The sequence below is a fragment of the Cyprinus carpio genome, chromosome A16 (genome assembly GCF_018340385.1).
Source record: "Cyprinus carpio isolate SPL01 chromosome A16, ASM1834038v1, whole genome shotgun sequence".
Classification (NCBI taxonomy): Eukaryota; Metazoa; Chordata; class Actinopteri; order Cypriniformes; family Cyprinidae; genus Cyprinus; species Cyprinus carpio.
The window spans coordinates 389193-409192 of NC_056587.1; the positions used below are offsets into that span (position 1 = coordinate 389193).

Here is a 20000-nt window from a genome sequence, read left to right on the forward strand (position 1 = left end):
TCAATCAATCAATCAATCAATCAATCAATCAATCAATAGTGCTGGTTTTGATTTTGGGGTGAAACAGCCTGAATGTGTTCTCCACACGTTTCCTGAGATTCACCTCCATGAGCCACTGATCTCCAGTGTCTCGCTCTGTAATGTATTTGAATAAACTGCTTTCTGTGTTCTGCCTCTCGGGGCTGCGGTTTGTTCCAGAAACAGTCTTGCTGAGTAAGAAGAGCGAAGCACCTCAGCTGGACACCCACCTGCCGGCCCTTCTGGCCCCGTCTCCATCTTACGACCGCAGTGACACAAAACCACTGAAGCAAATATCAGCTTACTATTTATGATGAATCAGCTGAATCTGATGAATTCATGTCATATTTCATCCCAAAATCAAAAGACTTTTCATTGACAATTAAGCATATAAATTAAAAAGGGAAAACAACAAATGCCACCATGATGTATAAATATTAAAAATATATTTTTTTTAATCTTGTAACAACTATTGGGATAAAAATATGTTTAATTGCCTTGAAAATAACACGACATCAAAGGGCAACATCTTGTGGTTCAGAGGTTTTGAGTAATTCAGAGTATTTGTAAAGAAACTCTTCATGCAAGCCTAAATTCGTGGCATGATACAACGGTCTGCGTCTGTTAATTTCTGTCGCACCAGAAACATCCACGCTTTTCTTGCAACGCAATACAGAACCACTTTGTTGTCATCGTCTGAAAAGTTACTTCTCTTCTATAGAAAAAGAAATGCAATGTCAGAAATTTTAAACGAACTAAAATAAAAAAAGGCATAAATGTGATCTGAATGTCCGGTGTTTTTCTTCAGCTGACTCAAGGTCTGGTGTCTTTGAACTGAAACACATCTACTTTACCTCCAGGCTGCTGGTTAACAGGCGTTTTCCAAGTCATAGAAAAAAGATTTGGGGTTCCCCAAAGTGAATAGTTCCACTCTGAAACAACCTTTTTTTTAGTGTGAAGAACATTTTTATAATCTAAGGAAACTTGAACCTTTTTGTGGAACAGAAAGTCTCTGTGGATGACCATCAATGCCAGTAAAGAACCTTTATTTAGACTGAAGCATGTGAGATCAGGTGCAACTGTAACATGATTCAGAAAATAATAATTCTATGGCTAAAGCTTCAGTTCAATATGGATGAAGGTACCATTTAGACTTATTCATCAGTATTAAAATTGTTTTAATACTGCTGACACTTTACAATAAGGCTACATTTGTAAACATTACTGAACTACATTAGTTAACATTAAACTAACAATGAAAAACACTTCTAAGGCATTTATCAATCTTAGGTTATGTTAAATTCAACATTAAAATCAAAAGTTATATCTGTTAATATCATTTAATGGACCTGAGCTAACATGAACTAACAATGAACAGTTGTATTTTTATTAACCAACATTATTAAGCACAATAACAAATGTATTGCTCATTGGTAGTTTATGTTAGTTAATGCAATATCTAATAGGAGCTCATTGCAAAGTGTTACCTTAATATCAATATTTTAATAGTACTAACTGGTACTTCTAGATAGATAGATAGATAGATACTGTATATCTGTAGACATATCTGGATATGTATAATTATCTCAAGTCTACAAAGCTTGAATCTACAAGGCTTTTCAGGATGTATTCCCTTCAAAAGGACTAAGAAAATAATAATTTGTATTTATTTCATCAGAACCATTTAATATCTAAATGACTGATATATATATTAAAGGGAGTCAAGTCTTCATGCAGCCTTTAGACGTGTTTGTGTTTGTTTGATGGCAAAAATTGTTGTCATTGAGTCTTTCACGTTCTCAGATTGAATCTGGCTTTGATCAGAAACCTCGGGAGGAACCGTGAGATGATATGAGCCCATCATTTACACCCTTAAAACTAAAGCTACCAAAAAGTGCTTGTTGGGTTTTTTCTCAGCGATGCTATAGAGGAACCATTTTTGGTTCCCTGAAGAACCTTTCAGTGCTTAAAAGAACCATGTTTTTCTAAGCATGAAGTACATTTAAAGAATCTAAAGAACCCTTTTCCACTACACTTCTGAAAATAAACGTTCTTTATCAGCATCAGTGGCTCCATGAAGAACGGTTTCATTCCACAGAAGGTTCTTGATAGAGGACAAAAAGGTTCTTTAGATCATTAATATGTTCTTCACACTTAGCAAAACATGGTTCTTTTAAGCACTGGAAGGTTCTTTTGGGAACCAAAAAAATGTCCTTTTGGACATTTTGTGAAATGGAAAGGTTCCAGAGAGATTTTGAAGGTTCTTCATGGAAGCTTATGATCATCATCTGAACCTCTCAAGACCCATCTTTATTCTTCCAAACTGCTGCCATCATTTTTCTCACCTGTCTCCCAAGAGCCGCCCCCTGAATGTCCTCCTGCTGCTGCTGGGCAATAGTGACGCCCAGGACGAGCGTGTGCACGCCGCAGGACACGGCCGTGATCAGCACTATAGGGGTCAGCCGCAGCGGCAGCGTCAGAAAGAAGGAAAAGCTAAAAAATGCCTGCCAGCCCACCGTGTCGCTGGGCTGATGGAAGCGGGCGAAGTTCAGTCCTAAGTAACAGAAGATCTGGGCTGCTATGAGCACCCATAAGGCGTAGGGCACCAGGCGGCGTGTCACACGGTCCGGGAGCAGACCGAACCGGCACAGCAGGTACAGCAGGACGTCCGCCGCCAGCCCCACCGACGCCACGGCCACAGACGCCAGCTTATCGCCGGTGTAGAGCACAGCACACATCACGATGATGTAGCAGTCGAAGAGGGCCGCGAACACCACCAGCACCAGCAGGGTCTCGTGCCGCTGCCGGCGGAAGTAGGTCTGGTAGAGGTTCTCCAGAGAGTCCGGCACGAAGGTCAGACGCATGAACCGCGGCAGACACAGGCAGCAGCCCGAGCTGCGCACGGTCACCTCGTGGGTGCGTCCCACCGCCTGCCCGGGGTCAGAGGGCAGGGTGACCGAACAGTCCGCCGAATACTCCGCAGAGTACTCAGGCTCGGAAAAGGTGCGGTTCCGAGGCATTCTAGGGGTGCTGGATTGTATAAGATGCTATAAAAATTGGTGTTCACCAATGTCCAAACCTGAGATCAGATCCGAAGCGGCCACCTGATTGTCACGCCTGGCATGTTTAGACACCGAATCAGATCTTGCATGCATGTTCGTGGCTTTGGCACTTGGGATGCGCTTCCCGAAGCTGCACGCCTTTGCTTTTCGGAGGTCTGCAGCAAGTTGACATGAAGGTGACAAAAAGGATATGGGAGCGGTTTACACATCCGCCAGCCTCTCTGTTCCCAGTCTCGGGTCCAGTCCCGGTGTCCACCAGCGCTCACGGTGGGTTTCCATGGTGAATCCTCGCATGGATGAAGAACATCAGGATTCAGGAAGGAAGCGAGGCGACCATTGAACGAGATGTTTCGCCCCAGATCAGCATGACACGCTGTGATAAGCAAAATAAAACCCGAATGGCAGCTTAAATCGAGAGGACAGACGCGATCGTGATCGGAGAGCGTATCGTGGCCTGATACAATCTGTTAAAACGCATTTTCCTCCCCGTGCATGACACAGGATTCACGCAGGAAATACATGTTGCGCTCCGGTGCTGTGTGAAAGATGGAAATGCATTTCACAATACACCGCTGCTGCCTTCTGATACACATATCCTCACATCTTCACTACTGAAATCACCACAAGACGTGCGAATCAACATCTTCGCGGAGGTTCAGTGATGAAAGCGTGGATCTCTCTTCGGACTGTCCGTATCTCATGGAAATGCAGCGCTGCCTTTATCCGTATAACATAACACGGTCCGATTTGTGGCAAAGAACAATTTCAAAATCGCCCGTGAAACACATGAAAATCCACCGTATGCTCGAATCAGAGGCTTCTTCCACCAGAAGTCATTAATAATCACGCGACTTCCCGTTTCACTGATGAAAGAAGTTGATACTGGCGCAGTCCTGATAAACCAGACCTGACACCACACAAACCTGACTTTTCATTGAGTCTGTGTACATATACAGAGATCCAGTCCTTCTCACTTACTAAACGCAAACGAACGTGATGTCCGATTCGCGGAGGAATTGTTGCTTGGAGTCGGTTCTTATTAATGATTCACAGGAGCCGATTCTTAAAGCCTTCGTGAATCATTCGATCTGAATTGAGAAAGTTATGCTTGAGCGAAGCTTACAAACAGGTTAGCCTACACATTAGTAACGCCGAACGCTGTTTATAGTTCGTAATATACATATTGTTATTTAATGATATGTTAATAACCCTCTTATCAATTCGGTTGTGATGGAGAGCTGAGTAAGACGTGGATGTCATGTTGAAAGCTCACAAGCATGCGATCACAAACAGATAACTATTTATGATTCTACGAGGGGAAAAAAAGGAAGTAAATTGTTTTTAAAAACACTTTTGAGCGATGACTCGTCTGAATCGACTCTCTTATTTTAACATCTCGAACGAACTGATTCGCTCACATGAATCAGACTTCTCAACGCAGCAAACGAAATCGACCAATCGTACTATGGCGTCGGCTCGCGATATGAATATTCATTCGCGTGTGCTGACGTATACTCGGAAGCGTCCAATCACGCGACCTGTTTAATATTCATGAGCGCGACCCTCTCTATAGTAGGACTGGTCAATATATTAGTAATATCTGGTGAAATTTTTAATATTTTTGTTTGTACAGACACATCTCACTCATATTCGTTCCTCTTTCTTCTATTCTCTCTTTAGTTTGTGTCTACAGCAGCTACTGTATATACACCCCAAAGGCTCTTTTAAGAGCCACATCACGAGAGCGTCTTTGGCTTTGTAAGTATATACTTCGACTGACTATCAGATCCCTATCAGTATTTGAGTTTAGATCAGTTAAATCAACATCAAGCAGCATGTTAGTAATGTCTTAAAGACATTAAAGGCATAGTTCTTAAAATAAAATGATCTCTGATCTGCCAGTTTTCATAGAAATACTCTAAAAAAAAAATTATTTGACTATTCTGTTCATCAATACAGACCCATACATAATAATTCATAATTCATACATATGTTTTCAATATCTCACTCATAATCAGTAAGGTTTCCTACTTTTCTTTCTTCTGCTTGTGTGTCTGTGGCACCTACATACAACCCAAAGGCTATTTTCAGAGCCACATCGCCCAGCATCCTTGGCTTTGTAAGTATGTTTCTACTGACTGTCAGACACCTTTTTTTAATTGGGGATAGATCAATTAAAGTTATATTGTGCAGCAAACCAGAGTCATCAGTGTCTTTTAATAAACAAATTAAAGAGGTTGTTCTTCTAAAGTACAATCTAGCACCCTGCATTTATGACTATAGTGTTGTCAAAAGTATCGATATTTCGATACTGAAGTATTTGAAACAATACAATATCATTCTGCATTTCTGATTTACCATGTTCATAATATACCGTTTAGTCAATAATAATTAATGAAAACAATACATATTCATTTGTAAAGACATTTGCAATATCTCACTCATATTCACTCAGGTTTCCTATCTCTTAAGCTACTTTAAAGACTTTAGTTATTTAGTTAGAAGTTATTTAGCACATATCTATCAATACAGATTTATGCAATATTGTCTCCCCTTTTGCTTGTCTTTAAACAGACCATTGGCATCCAATGCCCTAAGCTGTTTTTTTAACCATCAGGCACATTTTTAGTGTTTGATTTTGGATTCATCTTTGATACTCATGTTGATTCATAGCGTAATTCAACAAAGTACATGCAGTATTTGTTAAGGACAATGCTCTATCCTTGTGTATTGTAATGTCATCAATTGTTAGTAATATATTACTATGCTTTCTTTGATTTATTAGATTTTGTGTCACCCTCCACTGCCGCCTCCACAGAGTTTTTTCCCTGCCATCTATTACTTTAAGTTACTTAATTTTCACTTTAAGTAATATTTGTGTCATTATTTTGGATATGTAGTCATCTTGGTCACATGTGTTATTAGGCATGGGGAAACTATATTCTATTTTGAAGTTTGGAGTTTAAGAATCACTTAATCCTCCAGCTAAACTAACTTACATTAAAGAGGCAAAATACAAAATGTTATGGGTGTGAAATGATTTTATGATTTAATTTGGCATACAGGCAAATATAAAGTAATAAAGAGGGAAAGACAACTACAAGTGATAAACAAAAATCACTTTCAGTATCTGGGAGTGCTTTAAGTATTGAAAGTTTACAGATTTAACCAGTTTACAATCCTATATAGACTTAAAGTAATATATTTTCTTTCCAATCCACAGACAATCGAGAAAAGCCAAGTTCTCCGGATTTATTCTGTAGGAGGAAGTTTCTTATTTTAATAAACGTTTAATGTCTATTTGTAATTGCAGCTCTATTTAAAATAAATAAAATATATTTACAGCAGAGGCATCATTGCCACAGTTCTCACTGCAGAATGTGTCACCACCCCAACAAGGTGTGTAACAATATTTAATTGTGATATATTCATAAACTTGTATGTAATATTTTACATTTTGAAACATAGATATTTTGTTTTTAAGTTTCAGCAGTGTCACATCTGTTAAGAGAGCCAGAGTCCTCATCTGATGAAGCCACAAAGAGTAAGCAAACAGTTCTTAGTCACAATCATGCATACACATTTAAGGAACTGACTCTATATAATATTATAATTTAACGTTATTTTATGGTTTGGAAAAAAATAACCTAAAAAGAACGTTCCCCTAACGTTATTTTTTGGTTTTTTTCTAAATAACCAAACGGGAACCAAAAACTAACGTTAGGGGAACGTTCTGTGTTTGCTGGGCATTTTCTAAATATGCGAACTGTTTAATATTAATGTGAGGTTAGGTGTATGTTGTGTGTTTGGTGGTTTTATAAAAGGTATGTTGGGTTTTTATGGATAAATAATGCAACACGTGTTTTTCAATGCATTCTCCACAAAACTGTGAACACTAAGCGTAAACATAGTGTGCCATATTGAGAATAAGAATTTATTTGAAAACACACACAAAGGGAATTTTTTTTTACCTCTGTAAGGGCTACATTGTTTGGATAGCTGTGGACCAATATCTAGGGTGGGTTAACTTTTATCATATTAACGTTACATAAATGACATGTTTTCTCTGTTGTGACTGTCCGACACCGGACGCCCCGGCTGATATCACCTCAGGGTCATATGGATTATTCCACTGAAACCCTGTATTGAACAAGAAATCAATAATCAGACAGCTGACCTTTACAGAGCATGGACAGAGCACATCAACATCACATCATGCCTGACAAACACATCACATCAACTCACACTCCTCAACCATGAATGTGACACCACATCTTCACGAGCTCCTCTGTGAACACTTATGAAGAGAGCGCAGGAGTCATGGGCCTGGAGCACTGCTGGACACTGCTTACTGTAATTAAGATATATTCCCAGGCTCTTGTTGCTAAGTACACAAAGAGAACCTGAGGGAGACCAGGAGCATGGTAATTATTAAATGTGCTCTGCCTCAGAGGTTCACAGGGGAACAATTATCCAGTGCTTCATTATGTGCAAGTTTGGGACTTTAAAGCAGACGTCACGCTGTGAAATAGGCCTGTTGCCCAAATCTATGTCAAAATTCACGTCATAAGCAGTTATTATTATTATTATTATTAATTCTGTAGTATGAAACTGTGCAAACATGTTCCTTGGAGGGCAAACAACTGGGTTAATATATTCATCTATATATTAGTATGCAAATCACAATTTATTTAGCTATTTATGTAATATATCTTAGTTATTTAATTTCGTTTATTTTTAATAACTTTATATTATATTTATGTTATAATTATCATGTAAGTATGTAATGTAATTGAATTGAAATAATGCATTACAAGTTTTTTTTTTTTAGGAATTTCCGTATTTAAGCATTTCGAAACTGCACTAGGCCATAAGCGCTTAATTAAATCAGGGTAGGTCCATTTATTTTACATTTAATTAACAACCTTGCTTAATGCACAACTCACTTAAGCGACAAACACGTTCACGCCATTCGAATTTATAGCTGCGTTATTATTACGTTCGTTACGGGTGCGCGCATGACGCCGGGCGTGCACGCAGGCGCGTGGGATGTGACGCTCTGCTGACGTGTATCTAGAGAAACAGAGGAAGTAGATGGTGGTTCTGTGATAAATGTTGTGAGAGATCCAGTGGAAAAAGACAGTGGCATGTCCACTAAACACTGGAATAACTGGAGTAAGAGACAGGAGCGCGTCCACAGACACAGGTGCAGTGCCTCACACCGACACCGACGCGCTAACCGAGCTTGAGCAGAACACACACACACACACACACACACACACACACACACACACACCCAGCGGAACTGTGATGTGTATGTGCTGTTGTCTGAAGGAGTACTGCGCTGAAGAGATGAAGCTGCAGTGAATGAAACCCTGAGAATCCAGTGTTTATATTGTGTCTCAGCATGCAGTGATGTATGGACTCTGAGATGTGTTTATGAGTCTCTGTGATTAATGTGTGTTGTAACTGAAGGGAGTCTGTTTATATATGCTTTCAGAAAGACTTGGCTTGGACAAACTTTATTAAAGGGATGGTTCACCCCAAAACTTTGCAGAATATGTACTCACCCTCAGGCCATCCAAGATGTAGATGAGATGTTTGTTTGTTCATTTTATGGAGAATTTATCATCACTTGTTCACCAGTGGATGCTCTGCAGTGAATGGGTGCCGTCAGAATGAGAGTCCAAACAGCTGATAAAAACATCACAATAATCCACAGCACTCCAGTCCATCAGTTAATGTCTGGAGAAGTGAAAAACTGTGTGTTTAAATCCATCATTAAGATGTTTAAACTGTTTTGGGGCTTAATCTGTGCATATGTCTTGCTTGATTCAGACAAGACTATTATTATTATTATTATTTTATTTATTTTTTTGCTGTAGAATATGATATTACGGATAGAGGACTGGTATTTTAGCTGGATGCAATTTTGATTTAAAATTTAAAAACATGTTAATAATGGGATTGTTTATTGCAAACATGCAGCTTCTGGATTATTGTGATGTTTTTATCAGCTGTTGGAACTCTAATTCTGACGGCACCCATTCACTGCAGAGCATCCATTGGTGAGCAAGTGATGAAACAACATACTTATTCTGACCTGTACTATTTAAAATATATAAAAGAGACTTGTTTTTTTTTATTTTTTTTTTTGCTAATTAAATTAATTAAACAGGACACATTCGAATGTACAGGAAAAAAGTAAAGCTTTTTTAAATTTGTATTGTTTTGTTTTGTTTGTTGAAAATGCATTCTTTGAGAAAATTTGTTTAATGTGTGCACTGTACACACTACTACAGAAATACTACGAGTGCAGAGTAGGAATGAGTCCTCAGCTGAACTTCATCACACTGTGCCGCAGCTCTGTTTGCTTGTGGATCGGTTTTGTGGAATTGTGTGTAACAGTCAGTAACTTACTTTCAGACCAGAGTCCAGAGATCACAGAGCAGCATGGGCAAACGGAGAGCGCCTGAGCTGTACAGAGCCCCCTTCCCTCTCTATACTGTGAGGATCGAGCCCAGGACCGGCCTGATCATCACAGCCGGAGGAGGAGGCGCGTCCAAGACCGGCATCAAGAACGGAATGGTACTGTCTCTAACAAACTTCAGCTGACATGCTCGATTACATAATCTCCATTAATCAAACAGTTACATATTTGTCATTTATTTATGATTTTATTTAGAAGTAGCACTTTTAGGGCCTGATTTCTGTGATGCGGAAAGCACAGACAGAATCACTGAATCCTGTCATAAAAATGGGATTTATAGTATATAGAATAAGTGATTGTGAGTCTGCATGTATTATTATATATAACAATATTACTATTATACAGTAGAATGTCTTTCTTAAAATAATAACAGTTTATTACAACATTACATGGTTTAAGGAATATCACAATTTATTTTTCCCCTTTTAATTTAATTTTAAACCGTAAACCTCTGTTGTGCAGCACTTTGTTTGCCAAAAAAACGAAAGGACTTGTTTAAACTTCATTTGATTATTTTTTAAAAGATTAATTAAATTCGATTTGATCACCGCGGGTTTCGATCATAACTTTGTCTTAAAACGTAAAACACAGATTGCAGAAAGATTAAAACAGACAGAATTTCTGAAATAAATAAATAAATAAAACACCTCAGATAGGGCACTGTTATTGTGAACGTTTTAATAAATGATAAAACTATTGAAAGTTTTAAGAGTTCAGTTGGTTTGACGTCCTTTTTTGATTAATAACATTTAGTTAAACCATTGAAATGGAATCCAGAAAAATTAAAAGGGAAAACACGGAATTTGGGAAAATCAAGCTGCATTTGGGAACAAATATAACTGATTTCAGTGGGCCCTAAATTTATTTTTTTATTTGTACTTTTTATGTACTGTTGTTAAATTTTATAAATTGTAATTGTTTATAAAAGTTTCTTTGGCTAGATTTCAAATTGGCTTTTTGATTACTACATTTTTATTTAACAATTAAAAAATGGAATCCAGAAAAATTGAAACAGAAACCCCAAAATCCAGGAAAAAATGTATTGTATTTCACAGGGTCATGCATTATGTATTTATCTGTTGAAAGTGACACAAGTGAAGTGTGTTTAGCATTACAGTTTCGTTGCAGCATTTCCTGAGTCTGGATCTGGTCGGCGGAGTGCACAGCGCCACCTTGCTGCACACTCATGAAACGGACACGCGAGCCACCATGTGCATGTGTCTGGGTGGAGACGTGATCGCCGCGGGACAGGACGCCAACTGCACCCTGATGAGGTTCAGTCACCACACGGCTAAACAGGAGAAGAAACCCGCAGCCAAAGATGGTCAGTCGAGGCACAACCAAAGCAGTGAGGAATGAACGGTCATGCATAACCGCTTTCATGCATCTTTTCCTGTGACACCTGTCAATAGGAGCTGGAGATAAAGGTGCAGCCAGGAAGCGAGGCAGGAGAGGTCAGAACGGAGAGGGAGGAGGAGACGTGGCGCAGATGAAGGAGGATTCTCCTCAGGTGGTGGTGGAGGATGCTGGAGCGGTGCAGGCCGACCTCAGCCCGCAGGACCCCTGTGTGAAGTGTGTGCGCTTCAGCGGCGACCTCACGCTTCTGCTGAGCGGCGGGGCCGACGGTTACGTCAGAGTGTGGGAGGTGAGCGTCTCCCATGAGTCTGTGTGGTTTGTATCAGCACCGTCCTTGTCTCAACTCGTTTCTTCTCTCTCCAGTTCCCCTCTTTGAAAGAGAAGTTCAGTTTCAGAGCTCACAGGGATGAGCTGGAGGATATAGACATCAGTCCTGACAGCAAGGTGTGTTCTGAGAAGATTCTTCATAGTTATTAAGAACTGAGAAAAACCAGTTAACGCTTCTCTGTTGTGAGTACGATCTGTTTTATGCTGGTTCATCCAAATAGTGCCGTTCTCTTTCTTGATGTAGCACATTGTTACAGTTGGCCGTGATTTCGAGTGCAGTGTGTGGAGCGGCGATCAGCTGGCCGTGGGTTTGTGTTGGCATGAAAACATGCCTCAGATCACAGAGAAGATGTACCGCTACAAGTCATGCAGGCAAGTTGTGCTCTTCCTGACAGCTGCCGCTTTCCATGAAAAGGCTTAAAAATAGGGCTCAGGTCATTTTCTTTGTCAGCGGAACAGATGTGTTGTTTGCCAACCTTAGGACTTCAAATTATTATTATTATTATTATATTATTATTATATTATTGTGTAGTTACACTACCATTCAAAAGTTTGGGGTCAGTATGATTTTTTAAAGAGCAGTCTAATGTTCAACAAACCTGCATTTTTTGTTAAAAAATAAACAGTAATATTGTGAAGTATTTCTACAATTTTTAAAATAACTGAAAGAAGTCTCTTCTGCTCACCAAGGCTGCATTTATTTGATAAAAAATATAGTAAAATTACACATCATTACTCCAGTCTTCAGTGTCACATGATCTTCAGAAATCATTCTAATATGATGATTTGCTGCTCAAGAAACATTTCTGATTATTATCAGTGTTGAACACAGTGGAATATTGTAATGGAAACCGTAATACGTTTATTTTTCAGGATTCTTTGATTAATAGAGAGTTCAAAAGAACAGCTTTTATTTGAAATGTAGATCTTTTGACTCAGTCCATCAGTTAACGTCTTGTGAGATAAAAGCTATGTTTTTGTAAGATACAAATTGTTCATTACTGCGTTTTAACTTCAAAGTGTCACTTCTGGCTAAAATACGAGTGCATAATCCATATTATTGGTCTCATTAGTGGAAAGATTGGTCTGAATCAGGAAAGAAGGATGCACAGATCAAACACCATTTACGAGCCAAACATTTTTATATAAATATGTGGGTGGCTTTTGATGTGAGAGACAACAGAGGATGGACGTTTTTCACTGGAGGAAGTGTTATTATAGATCATGGACTTATATTTTGGCATGAAGCAGCCGTTTGGAGTTAAAAATGCCTTGATGGATTTGTTTCTCACAAACACGCAGCTTTTGTCTTCACAAGACGTTAACTGATGGACTGGAGTGCTGTGGATTATTTTATGTTTGTCATTATGTTCCAGGTTTGCAAAGGTAGAGGACCAGAAAGATGCTTTAAGACTCTATACAGTCCAAATCCCCCACAAACGGGACCGCAAACCCCCTCCGTGCTACATCACCAAATGGGACGGACAGGCTTTCCTGCCGCTGCTCACGAAGCCTTGTGGGAATGAAGTTATATCTTGTCTTTCAGTGAGGTAGAGGGGATTTGTCTGTGTCTCTCATGCATCATTCATTGTTAAGGTGAATAATCGTGTGTTTGATGGCCGTGTGTGTTTCCTCAGTGACTCTGGAACATTTCTTGGTCTTGGCACTGTGACGGGATCCGTGGCCATCTATATAGCGTTTTCCCTGCAGGTACAAACAGCAGAATCACTAATCAGTGACATTCAGGCAAAACCTGTTCAGATGCTTTTGTTATGTTGTGAGAAGCAATGTTCAAATCTTGCACAAAGTTGTTGGCAATTTAACTAATTTCAGATCAGTCCACCTGTGAGATCTCTTAGGCAGCTACCTTTTAAGTCAGCATCCTATGTAGTCAGTGAAAAAGGAACCTACTGACCATCTCTTCTGATGAACCCTCCAGAAACTGTACTACATCCAGGAATCTCATGGCATTGTGGTCACAGACGTGACGTTCCTGCCAGACTCTCCTAAGAGTGCAGCTGTGAAGGGGAATAATGAAGTGGTCATGTTGAGCGTAGCCGTTGACAGCCGCTGTCAGGTGCATGCCGTGTCCAACCGGAGTAAGTATGACATCATCAGATGTATATATACATACGTGTCCAACTTTATTCGCATACATGTAGACAACAGACTGTATGAAATGAACCCTAAAGTGGATCAAATCCGCATCTGTTTTCATATATATACATTTTGGGTGTTAGTATAAATTTATTTTTATTTTGGTGAGAATTTCTTCAGTAAAGACGCTCTTGTGATTAGTAGTATATCTCCAGCACATGCATTAAGATCAGGGTTGCCAGGTTTTCACAACAAAACCTGCCCAGTTGCTTCTCAAAACTAGTCCAAAACTAGCCCAATCGCGTTTCCAGGAGGTTCCCCGATAAAATTGCATCCCGGGGTTAAAATATACGTTTTTTGACAGGGTTCACTTGGTAAAATTCACATTTTAGGGGCTAAATATCACGTTATTGGTATTGGGGTCGCTTCAACCCGCGAACATGAAAAACAACCGCAGACTTGGCAACACTGGTTCAGGTGGAGCGGCATTTACTACACAGAGCCGTAGTCCACCGACAAGCTACACAAAATCGCTTTCAAAATCGAAGAAAGAATCGCCTGTGATTTTAAAATCGATTTTGTGTAGACTGTCAGTGAACTACGGCTCTGTGTAGTAAATGCCAACCAGTGTTGCCAAGTCTGCGGTTGTTTTTCCATGTCCGCGGGTTGAAGCGACGACCAATACCAATAACGTGATATTTAGCCCCTAAAATGTGAATTTTACCAAGTGAACCCTGTCAAAAAACGTATATTTTAACCCCGGGATGCAATTTTTATCGGGGAACCTCCTGGAAACGCGATTGGGCTAGTTTTGGACTAGTTTTGAGAAGCAACTGGGCAGGGTTTGTTGTGAAAACCTGGCAACCCTGATCAGTGCTGGAGATATACTACTAATCACAGGAGCGTCTTTACTGAAGAGATGCGCATGAAAATTGTATTCGATTTTTTGCACAGCCGTAATATACATGATGCCAAATAAGACATTTCAAAATCACACATAAGTTATTAATATCAAATGAAGATCCACTGATATGCTGTTCATGATTTCATTAAACTGAGCTGGTTTAAGTTCAACCCTGAACCCAATGTAGACTTTTTATTTAAAGCAATCTTGATACTTTATAGCAAATCTCAGCTGCCTGATTTTTTATTTTGTCGCAAAATGTAACTATATTGTTGCTCGGCCCTTTATATAAAATTGCATATGTAAGTATGTCCAACTTTATTCTCATAAATACTCACATAAAGCAATATATATATATATACAGTACAGGTCAAAAGTTTGGAAACATTACTATTTTTAATGTTTTTGAAAGAAGTCTTTTCTGCTCATCAAGCCTGCATTTATTTGATCAAAAATACAGAAAAAAACAGTAATATTGTGAAATATTATTACAACTTAAAATAATAGTTTTCTATTTGAATATACTTTAAAAAAAAAAATATTCCTGTGATCAAAGCTGAATTTTCAGCATCATTACTCCAGCCTTCAGTGTCACATGTAACATCCAGTCTATCACATGATCATTTAGAAATCATTCTAATATTCTGATTTATTATGAGTGTTGGAAACAGTTCTGCTGTCTAATATATTTGATGAATAAAAGGTTAAAAAGAACTGCATTTATTCAAAAAAAAAAAAAAAAAAAAATTATAATAATATATATTCTAATAATATATTTTCTTTACTATCACTTTTTATCAATTTAACACATCACATCCTTGCTAAATCTAAAAAGTATTGATTTTATTTAAAAAAAAAAAGAAAGAAAAAAAAATATTACTGACCCCAAATTACTGACCAGTAGTGTATATTGTTATTACAAAATATTAATATTTTAAAAACATAGCTTTTTTTTTTTTTTTTTTTTTTACTTTTTATTAATCAAAGTATCCTAAAAAAGTATCACATGTTCTGAAAAAAATATTAAGCAGCAGAACTGTTTCCAACTTTGATAATGAATCATCATATTAGAATGATTTCTAAAGGATCATGTGATAATGATCCTAAAAATTCAGCTTTGCATCACAGAAATAAATGATCATTTAAAGCATAATAAATTTAAAAACAATTATTTTAAATTGTAATAATATATCACAATGTTACATTTTTTTCTGTATTTTTGATCAAATAAATGCAGGCTTGATGAGCAGAAGAAACTTCTTTCAAAAACATTAAAAATAGTACTGTTTCCAAACTTTTGACCTGTACTGTGTATATATATATATTATATAGCAAATCTCAACTGCTTTATTGCTTGTATTGTTGCAAAATAGGAACTTTATTACCATCCAGCTCTAATCTGCTAATTGTGACTCCGAGGCATAAAGATATTAAGATATCATAAACATTTTTACACCGCTTCTGATCGGTCAATCAATCCTTGATGTTTTATATGATAGTTAAAACTATTGTATTGTTCTGCTGCTAATTACATGTCTTGAACAGTTTCTCTCTTCATTGTAAGTTAAAACAGTGTATTGTGTTTGTGGATTATCAGTGTTGTGATTTAATCTATGCACGCGTTTATGTTTATTTATGTTTGGGGATCATTCCCGCTGTGGCTGGTGCTCTTCTTCTGCGGTCTGATGGTGGTTGGAGTGATTCTGCTCCTGCAGTCTCTCTTCCCAGGATTCATTTAGTGTAGCCTGTCCCTTCTCATTATCTCATTATTATATACTAAAAGACGACTTGAAGCAAAGCTGCATCTATGAAATTGTTTAATCAGTTGGAAATGATAATGGAAATGTGAATTAGCATCATGTTTTAACTGAAGTGTGAACTTCTTATGAATCAGAGCAGATGAAGAATTTGGGCATGACCTGAAGATCCTGAATGAACTGATCTAGGGTCACTGAAACACAGGACTGGATTTCCTCATAAAGACGTCAAGTCATGAAATGCCTTTAAATGGAGAAATATATGCAGGGAATTTCAACCGTGAATTATTTTAAATATTTAAAACCATGTAAAAATATAAATATATCATCTGAACACGTATGCTGTTGGCACGTCTGTCTGGTTATTTATGTGCTGATCAACAGCTTCGTGTAGCACAGCACTTCATTCACTACAAACGAACAGTCCTCGCAGCCGTAATCCAAGATATTTCAGATTAAAATCTAATATTTAGGGAGAAAGCAGTAAGAAGGGATTGAATTTAATCCTTCGGAAATTGATTGGATTGTGAAACATGAGCGTTATGTCATGCTCACTGGATTTGTGACCTCGTGCAAAAAGGAAAGTCCTTTCAGACACAGTGCAAAAGTTTACAGACAGATTGATCTTTTTGGAGTAGCATGCAATAATGAATCGCTCAAGAAGACAAGGGATGTGTTTAAGGTCAAATCGAGTCAAATGTAAAGTGACTGGTGTTTTCTTTCACTCCACTAGAGGACGTTTATTGAGACCAGCTGTTCTCAGATCCAGAGTGAGCCAACATCCACTGATTATTGTACAAAAATATCCCTAAAACCCAACACTGACATCTATTATATATATATAAACAAAGTTTGTTCATATATTTGTTTTTAATTTCAGTTTTAGTTTTAGTTATTTTAGTACACCAAGTTAAGCTAGATTTAATTTTTTTTTTTTTTTTATTATTATTTAGTTTTATTTTATTTTACTAGTTTAGTTTTATTTCAAGTAAACGGGTCAAACCCACTCTAAAGTTCAGTTAATTGCATTTAATCTAAATTGAATTCCAGATAACATTCAGTTGTGTCTGAAAACATTACAGTCAGTTCACACTGAAGTATATTCTATTTTAGTATATTATTTCCATCTTTTAACAGTGCACTTAAGTGTACATTTTCACTGGGGTAATGCCTATAGCTTTAGGACTTGAGTTAGCTTTCTAAACCTCTCATTTCAGGAGCTGTGTAGCTCTGGGGATGTGTTTCTGGATCTACATCCGTGTTTGGTCCAGAACAACATTCCAGCCAAAGACCACGCTGCTGTTTGGGCTTCAACAGCATTTATTTGAACCTTTAATTTGCTGCTGATTCATGGGTGGTTGGTTTGCTAGGATTGGGACTTTGTGTCTTTGACAGCAGTATAGTTCCTATAGCACAAACACTTAATATTGCATGCAGCAAAAAGAAAGAAAACAAAACCTACACAACCAATGAAAGTAAAAGAGAAACAAGTTCAACAAAACGAGGGTCAAACTGATTGCAATCACAAGAAGCGAGTCAGCACACGTAAACATTTCAATAACACTGAATAAACAGATGCGTCTTTAATTGAGTTTTGAATTTGGGAAGAGATGAAACTCTTACAATCCCGACTCTCTCTCTCTCATCACTGTGGATTGCAGACTGTTTTAAATGTTTGCATGCTAATGACTTCCAGACTCGTCCGGGTCGCTCAGAGAGGATAACGGTCAGTGTTTGTCGTTCTCAGTCCTTTGGGTGTTTGTGAAGATTCAGACAGTTCTTCACATTCTCCTTTTACTGCCAACACGGGAATAAAAGGGAGAAGGAGATTTCAGTAGCTGTTCGAGTAGCTTCCTTCAGAAGAATGGTGCACATGGAGAGAAGTTAATCCAGAATCCTCTAAAACTGAATACACCATCATCTAAACTGGGATGCTGAGAGCCTCGAACCCTTGACCGGTATGTTTTACAGCAGTGCCTGAGATATCTCAGGCTGAATAAGTCTAATTATTTTCATCCGGTTAAGCACTTTGTCTAAGTTTATATTTGCAGCTTAATGGCCTTTAATTGAACGGCTTACATTTGTTTTCCCTTTTAACCATCAGGTCAAACTTGACTAACACTCGCTGATCACAGCAGCTTTTCTCAGCTGGACACTAGCTCTGTTCTGAAACCCAGTGAGCTGTCTATATACTGTAGGTGCTGCAGGGACTCACAGACTTGTTTTTTTGTCAGTCAAATATCACCTCAAAATATTTTTACTTTGAGTTTTCCTGAGATTTTAAGTTAATATTGCAATATTTAAAATGGTTTAAATATTACTATATAATAATACATTTTACAACCTACCTCCAAGTATACAGGACATATGACTTTGGCCCCCGTGATATTTTAGTATCATTTTAAATAATGTTCTGAATTATTTTTTATTTTCATATTTTCCATTTTCATTTTAATTTAAGTTAAAATTTTAGTAATTTTGTTTTGTCATTTTATTTGATTTTTTTTAAAAACTTTTTTATTCAATTTATTTTCAGTTTGTATTTAAATTTTAGTTCTAGTAATTTTGATTTTGTCATTTTATTTTAATATTTTTAGCTTAAGTTTTAGTAGTAATACTTGTGTTATTTTACAATTATTTATATGCTATTATAGTATTTATTAACATTTTGAAGTAGCTTTTATTTTCATATTTTAAGTTTTTAATCTAAATTTAGTTTAGTAATTTTGTTAGGTGCTTTTTGTCATTTTATTAGTTTTTAAAAATACATTTTTATTCAATTTATTTTCATATATAGTTTTACATCGTTAAACTAAATTAAAATGAGAAATGTTACTTTGTCAAGCTGAATTTTTTTTCAATTGATGTTTGTTTTATTTTAAGTAAATATACTTCTTTCTGATTGACTACAATAACATTTTGAATTAGATTTTTTTGATATGTATTTTCAGGTTTTAGTTTAATTTTAGTTCTAGTAATTTTGATATGATTTTGTCATTTCATTATTTTATTTTATTATTTTTAGCTTAAATTTTAGTAGTAAAACTTGTTATTTTAGAATTATTTATATGCTATTATAGTATTTATTAACATTTTATTAAAAGTAGCTTTTATTTACATATTTTATTTTGATTGTATTTTATTTGAGATTTATTTCAAATAATGAAAATGTTTTTTTTTAATAGTTTGAGTTAATGATAAACCTGCTTGGCTCTATGGAGTAGACTTAGAGCTTCCAGATCCGACACTAGATGGCGCTGTTCACCTGCGCTGTGAGCTCCAGCTGTATTGACCAAACCTACATTTCCCAAGAGCAGCACAACAATCTTCTCACACACCAGAGCAGCACTGAGGCTCTTCTCCTCACGCACCTCAGTCACAGACAGAGGCTTTCTCTGTGACGTGACCACACTGCTGTCCGATCCCACGGAAAACCACTGTCTGGTGCACAGAAAAGAGCAAAACCAGTGTGTGCACAACACCCACCTCGCACCCGACCCGAGTCCGACAGGAAATGACCGGCCCAGACAGAACAGCGTCTCGGACGCTCGCAGGAACAAACAGCATTCCTCTTTCTCTCTCTCACTCACACAAGAAAGGCCACTTCAGCCTGTTCAGGGAGTCTGGGTTTATTTCAGACATCAGCGCTCGCAGAGCATGAAATCCCACAGACTCAGTGACTCAATCATTGACTGTTTTTATCTCTTTGTTTAATGTCAGTTTATGGCATGAGATGACCAGCTGTAACTCTCTGTGTAACCCCGCTGACAGTCACCTGCTCAGTAATGCCTTGATCTTTCTCACATATCATCAAAGTCTTTTTGACCACGTGCTTCAAACAGAAGTTCAATTTCTTGACATCTTTTATCATTATTTCATGGTTTTTAAACTTCTCATCAAGCTCTAGATTTAAAATTTATTCATTCTACATTTTTGTATTTGTTATAAAAATAAAAGTTGCACTTTATTATTCAGTAAAGCACTGAGTA

At 37.4% G+C, this 20000-nt stretch overlaps 2 protein-coding genes and 1 long non-coding RNA gene across 3 annotated transcripts in view; 2 read left to right on the forward strand and 1 right to left on the reverse strand.

Moving 5' to 3' along the window:
• The window catches only part of adcy3a (adenylate cyclase 3a), a 22032-nt gene extending 17933 nt beyond the window's left edge, over window positions 1-4099 (reverse strand). The window contains exon 1 of the mRNA XM_042771936.1: window positions 2364-4099. Coding sequence (XP_042627870.1) covers window positions 2364-3038 — 675 coding nt within the window. The 5' untranslated portion in view covers window positions 3039-4099. The remainder of the gene's footprint in view (window positions 1-2363) is intronic.
• A 2179-nt stretch (window positions 4100-6278) lies between these two features.
• Window positions 6279-6643, forward strand: LOC122148062. Its single transcript, XR_006162062.1, has 3 exons — window positions 6279-6339; window positions 6426-6479; window positions 6565-6643. It is a non-coding gene; the product is annotated as an uncharacterized LOC122148062 (long non-coding RNA).
• A 1475-nt stretch (window positions 6644-8118) lies between these two features.
• preb (prolactin regulatory element binding) lies at window positions 8119-16351 on the forward strand. Its single transcript, XM_019078820.2, has 10 exons — window positions 8119-8286; window positions 9507-9668; window positions 10699-10894; window positions 10983-11215; window positions 11290-11370; window positions 11498-11625; window positions 12630-12803; window positions 12891-12963; window positions 13193-13352; window positions 15899-16351. Exons 2-10 carry the CDS (start codon window positions 9534-9536, stop codon window positions 15991-15993), a joined length of 1275 nt encoding a protein of 424 aa, XP_018934365.2. The 5' UTR covers window positions 8119-8286; window positions 9507-9533; the 3' UTR covers window positions 15994-16351.
• The last annotated feature ends 3649 nt before the right edge of the window (window positions 16352-20000 follow it).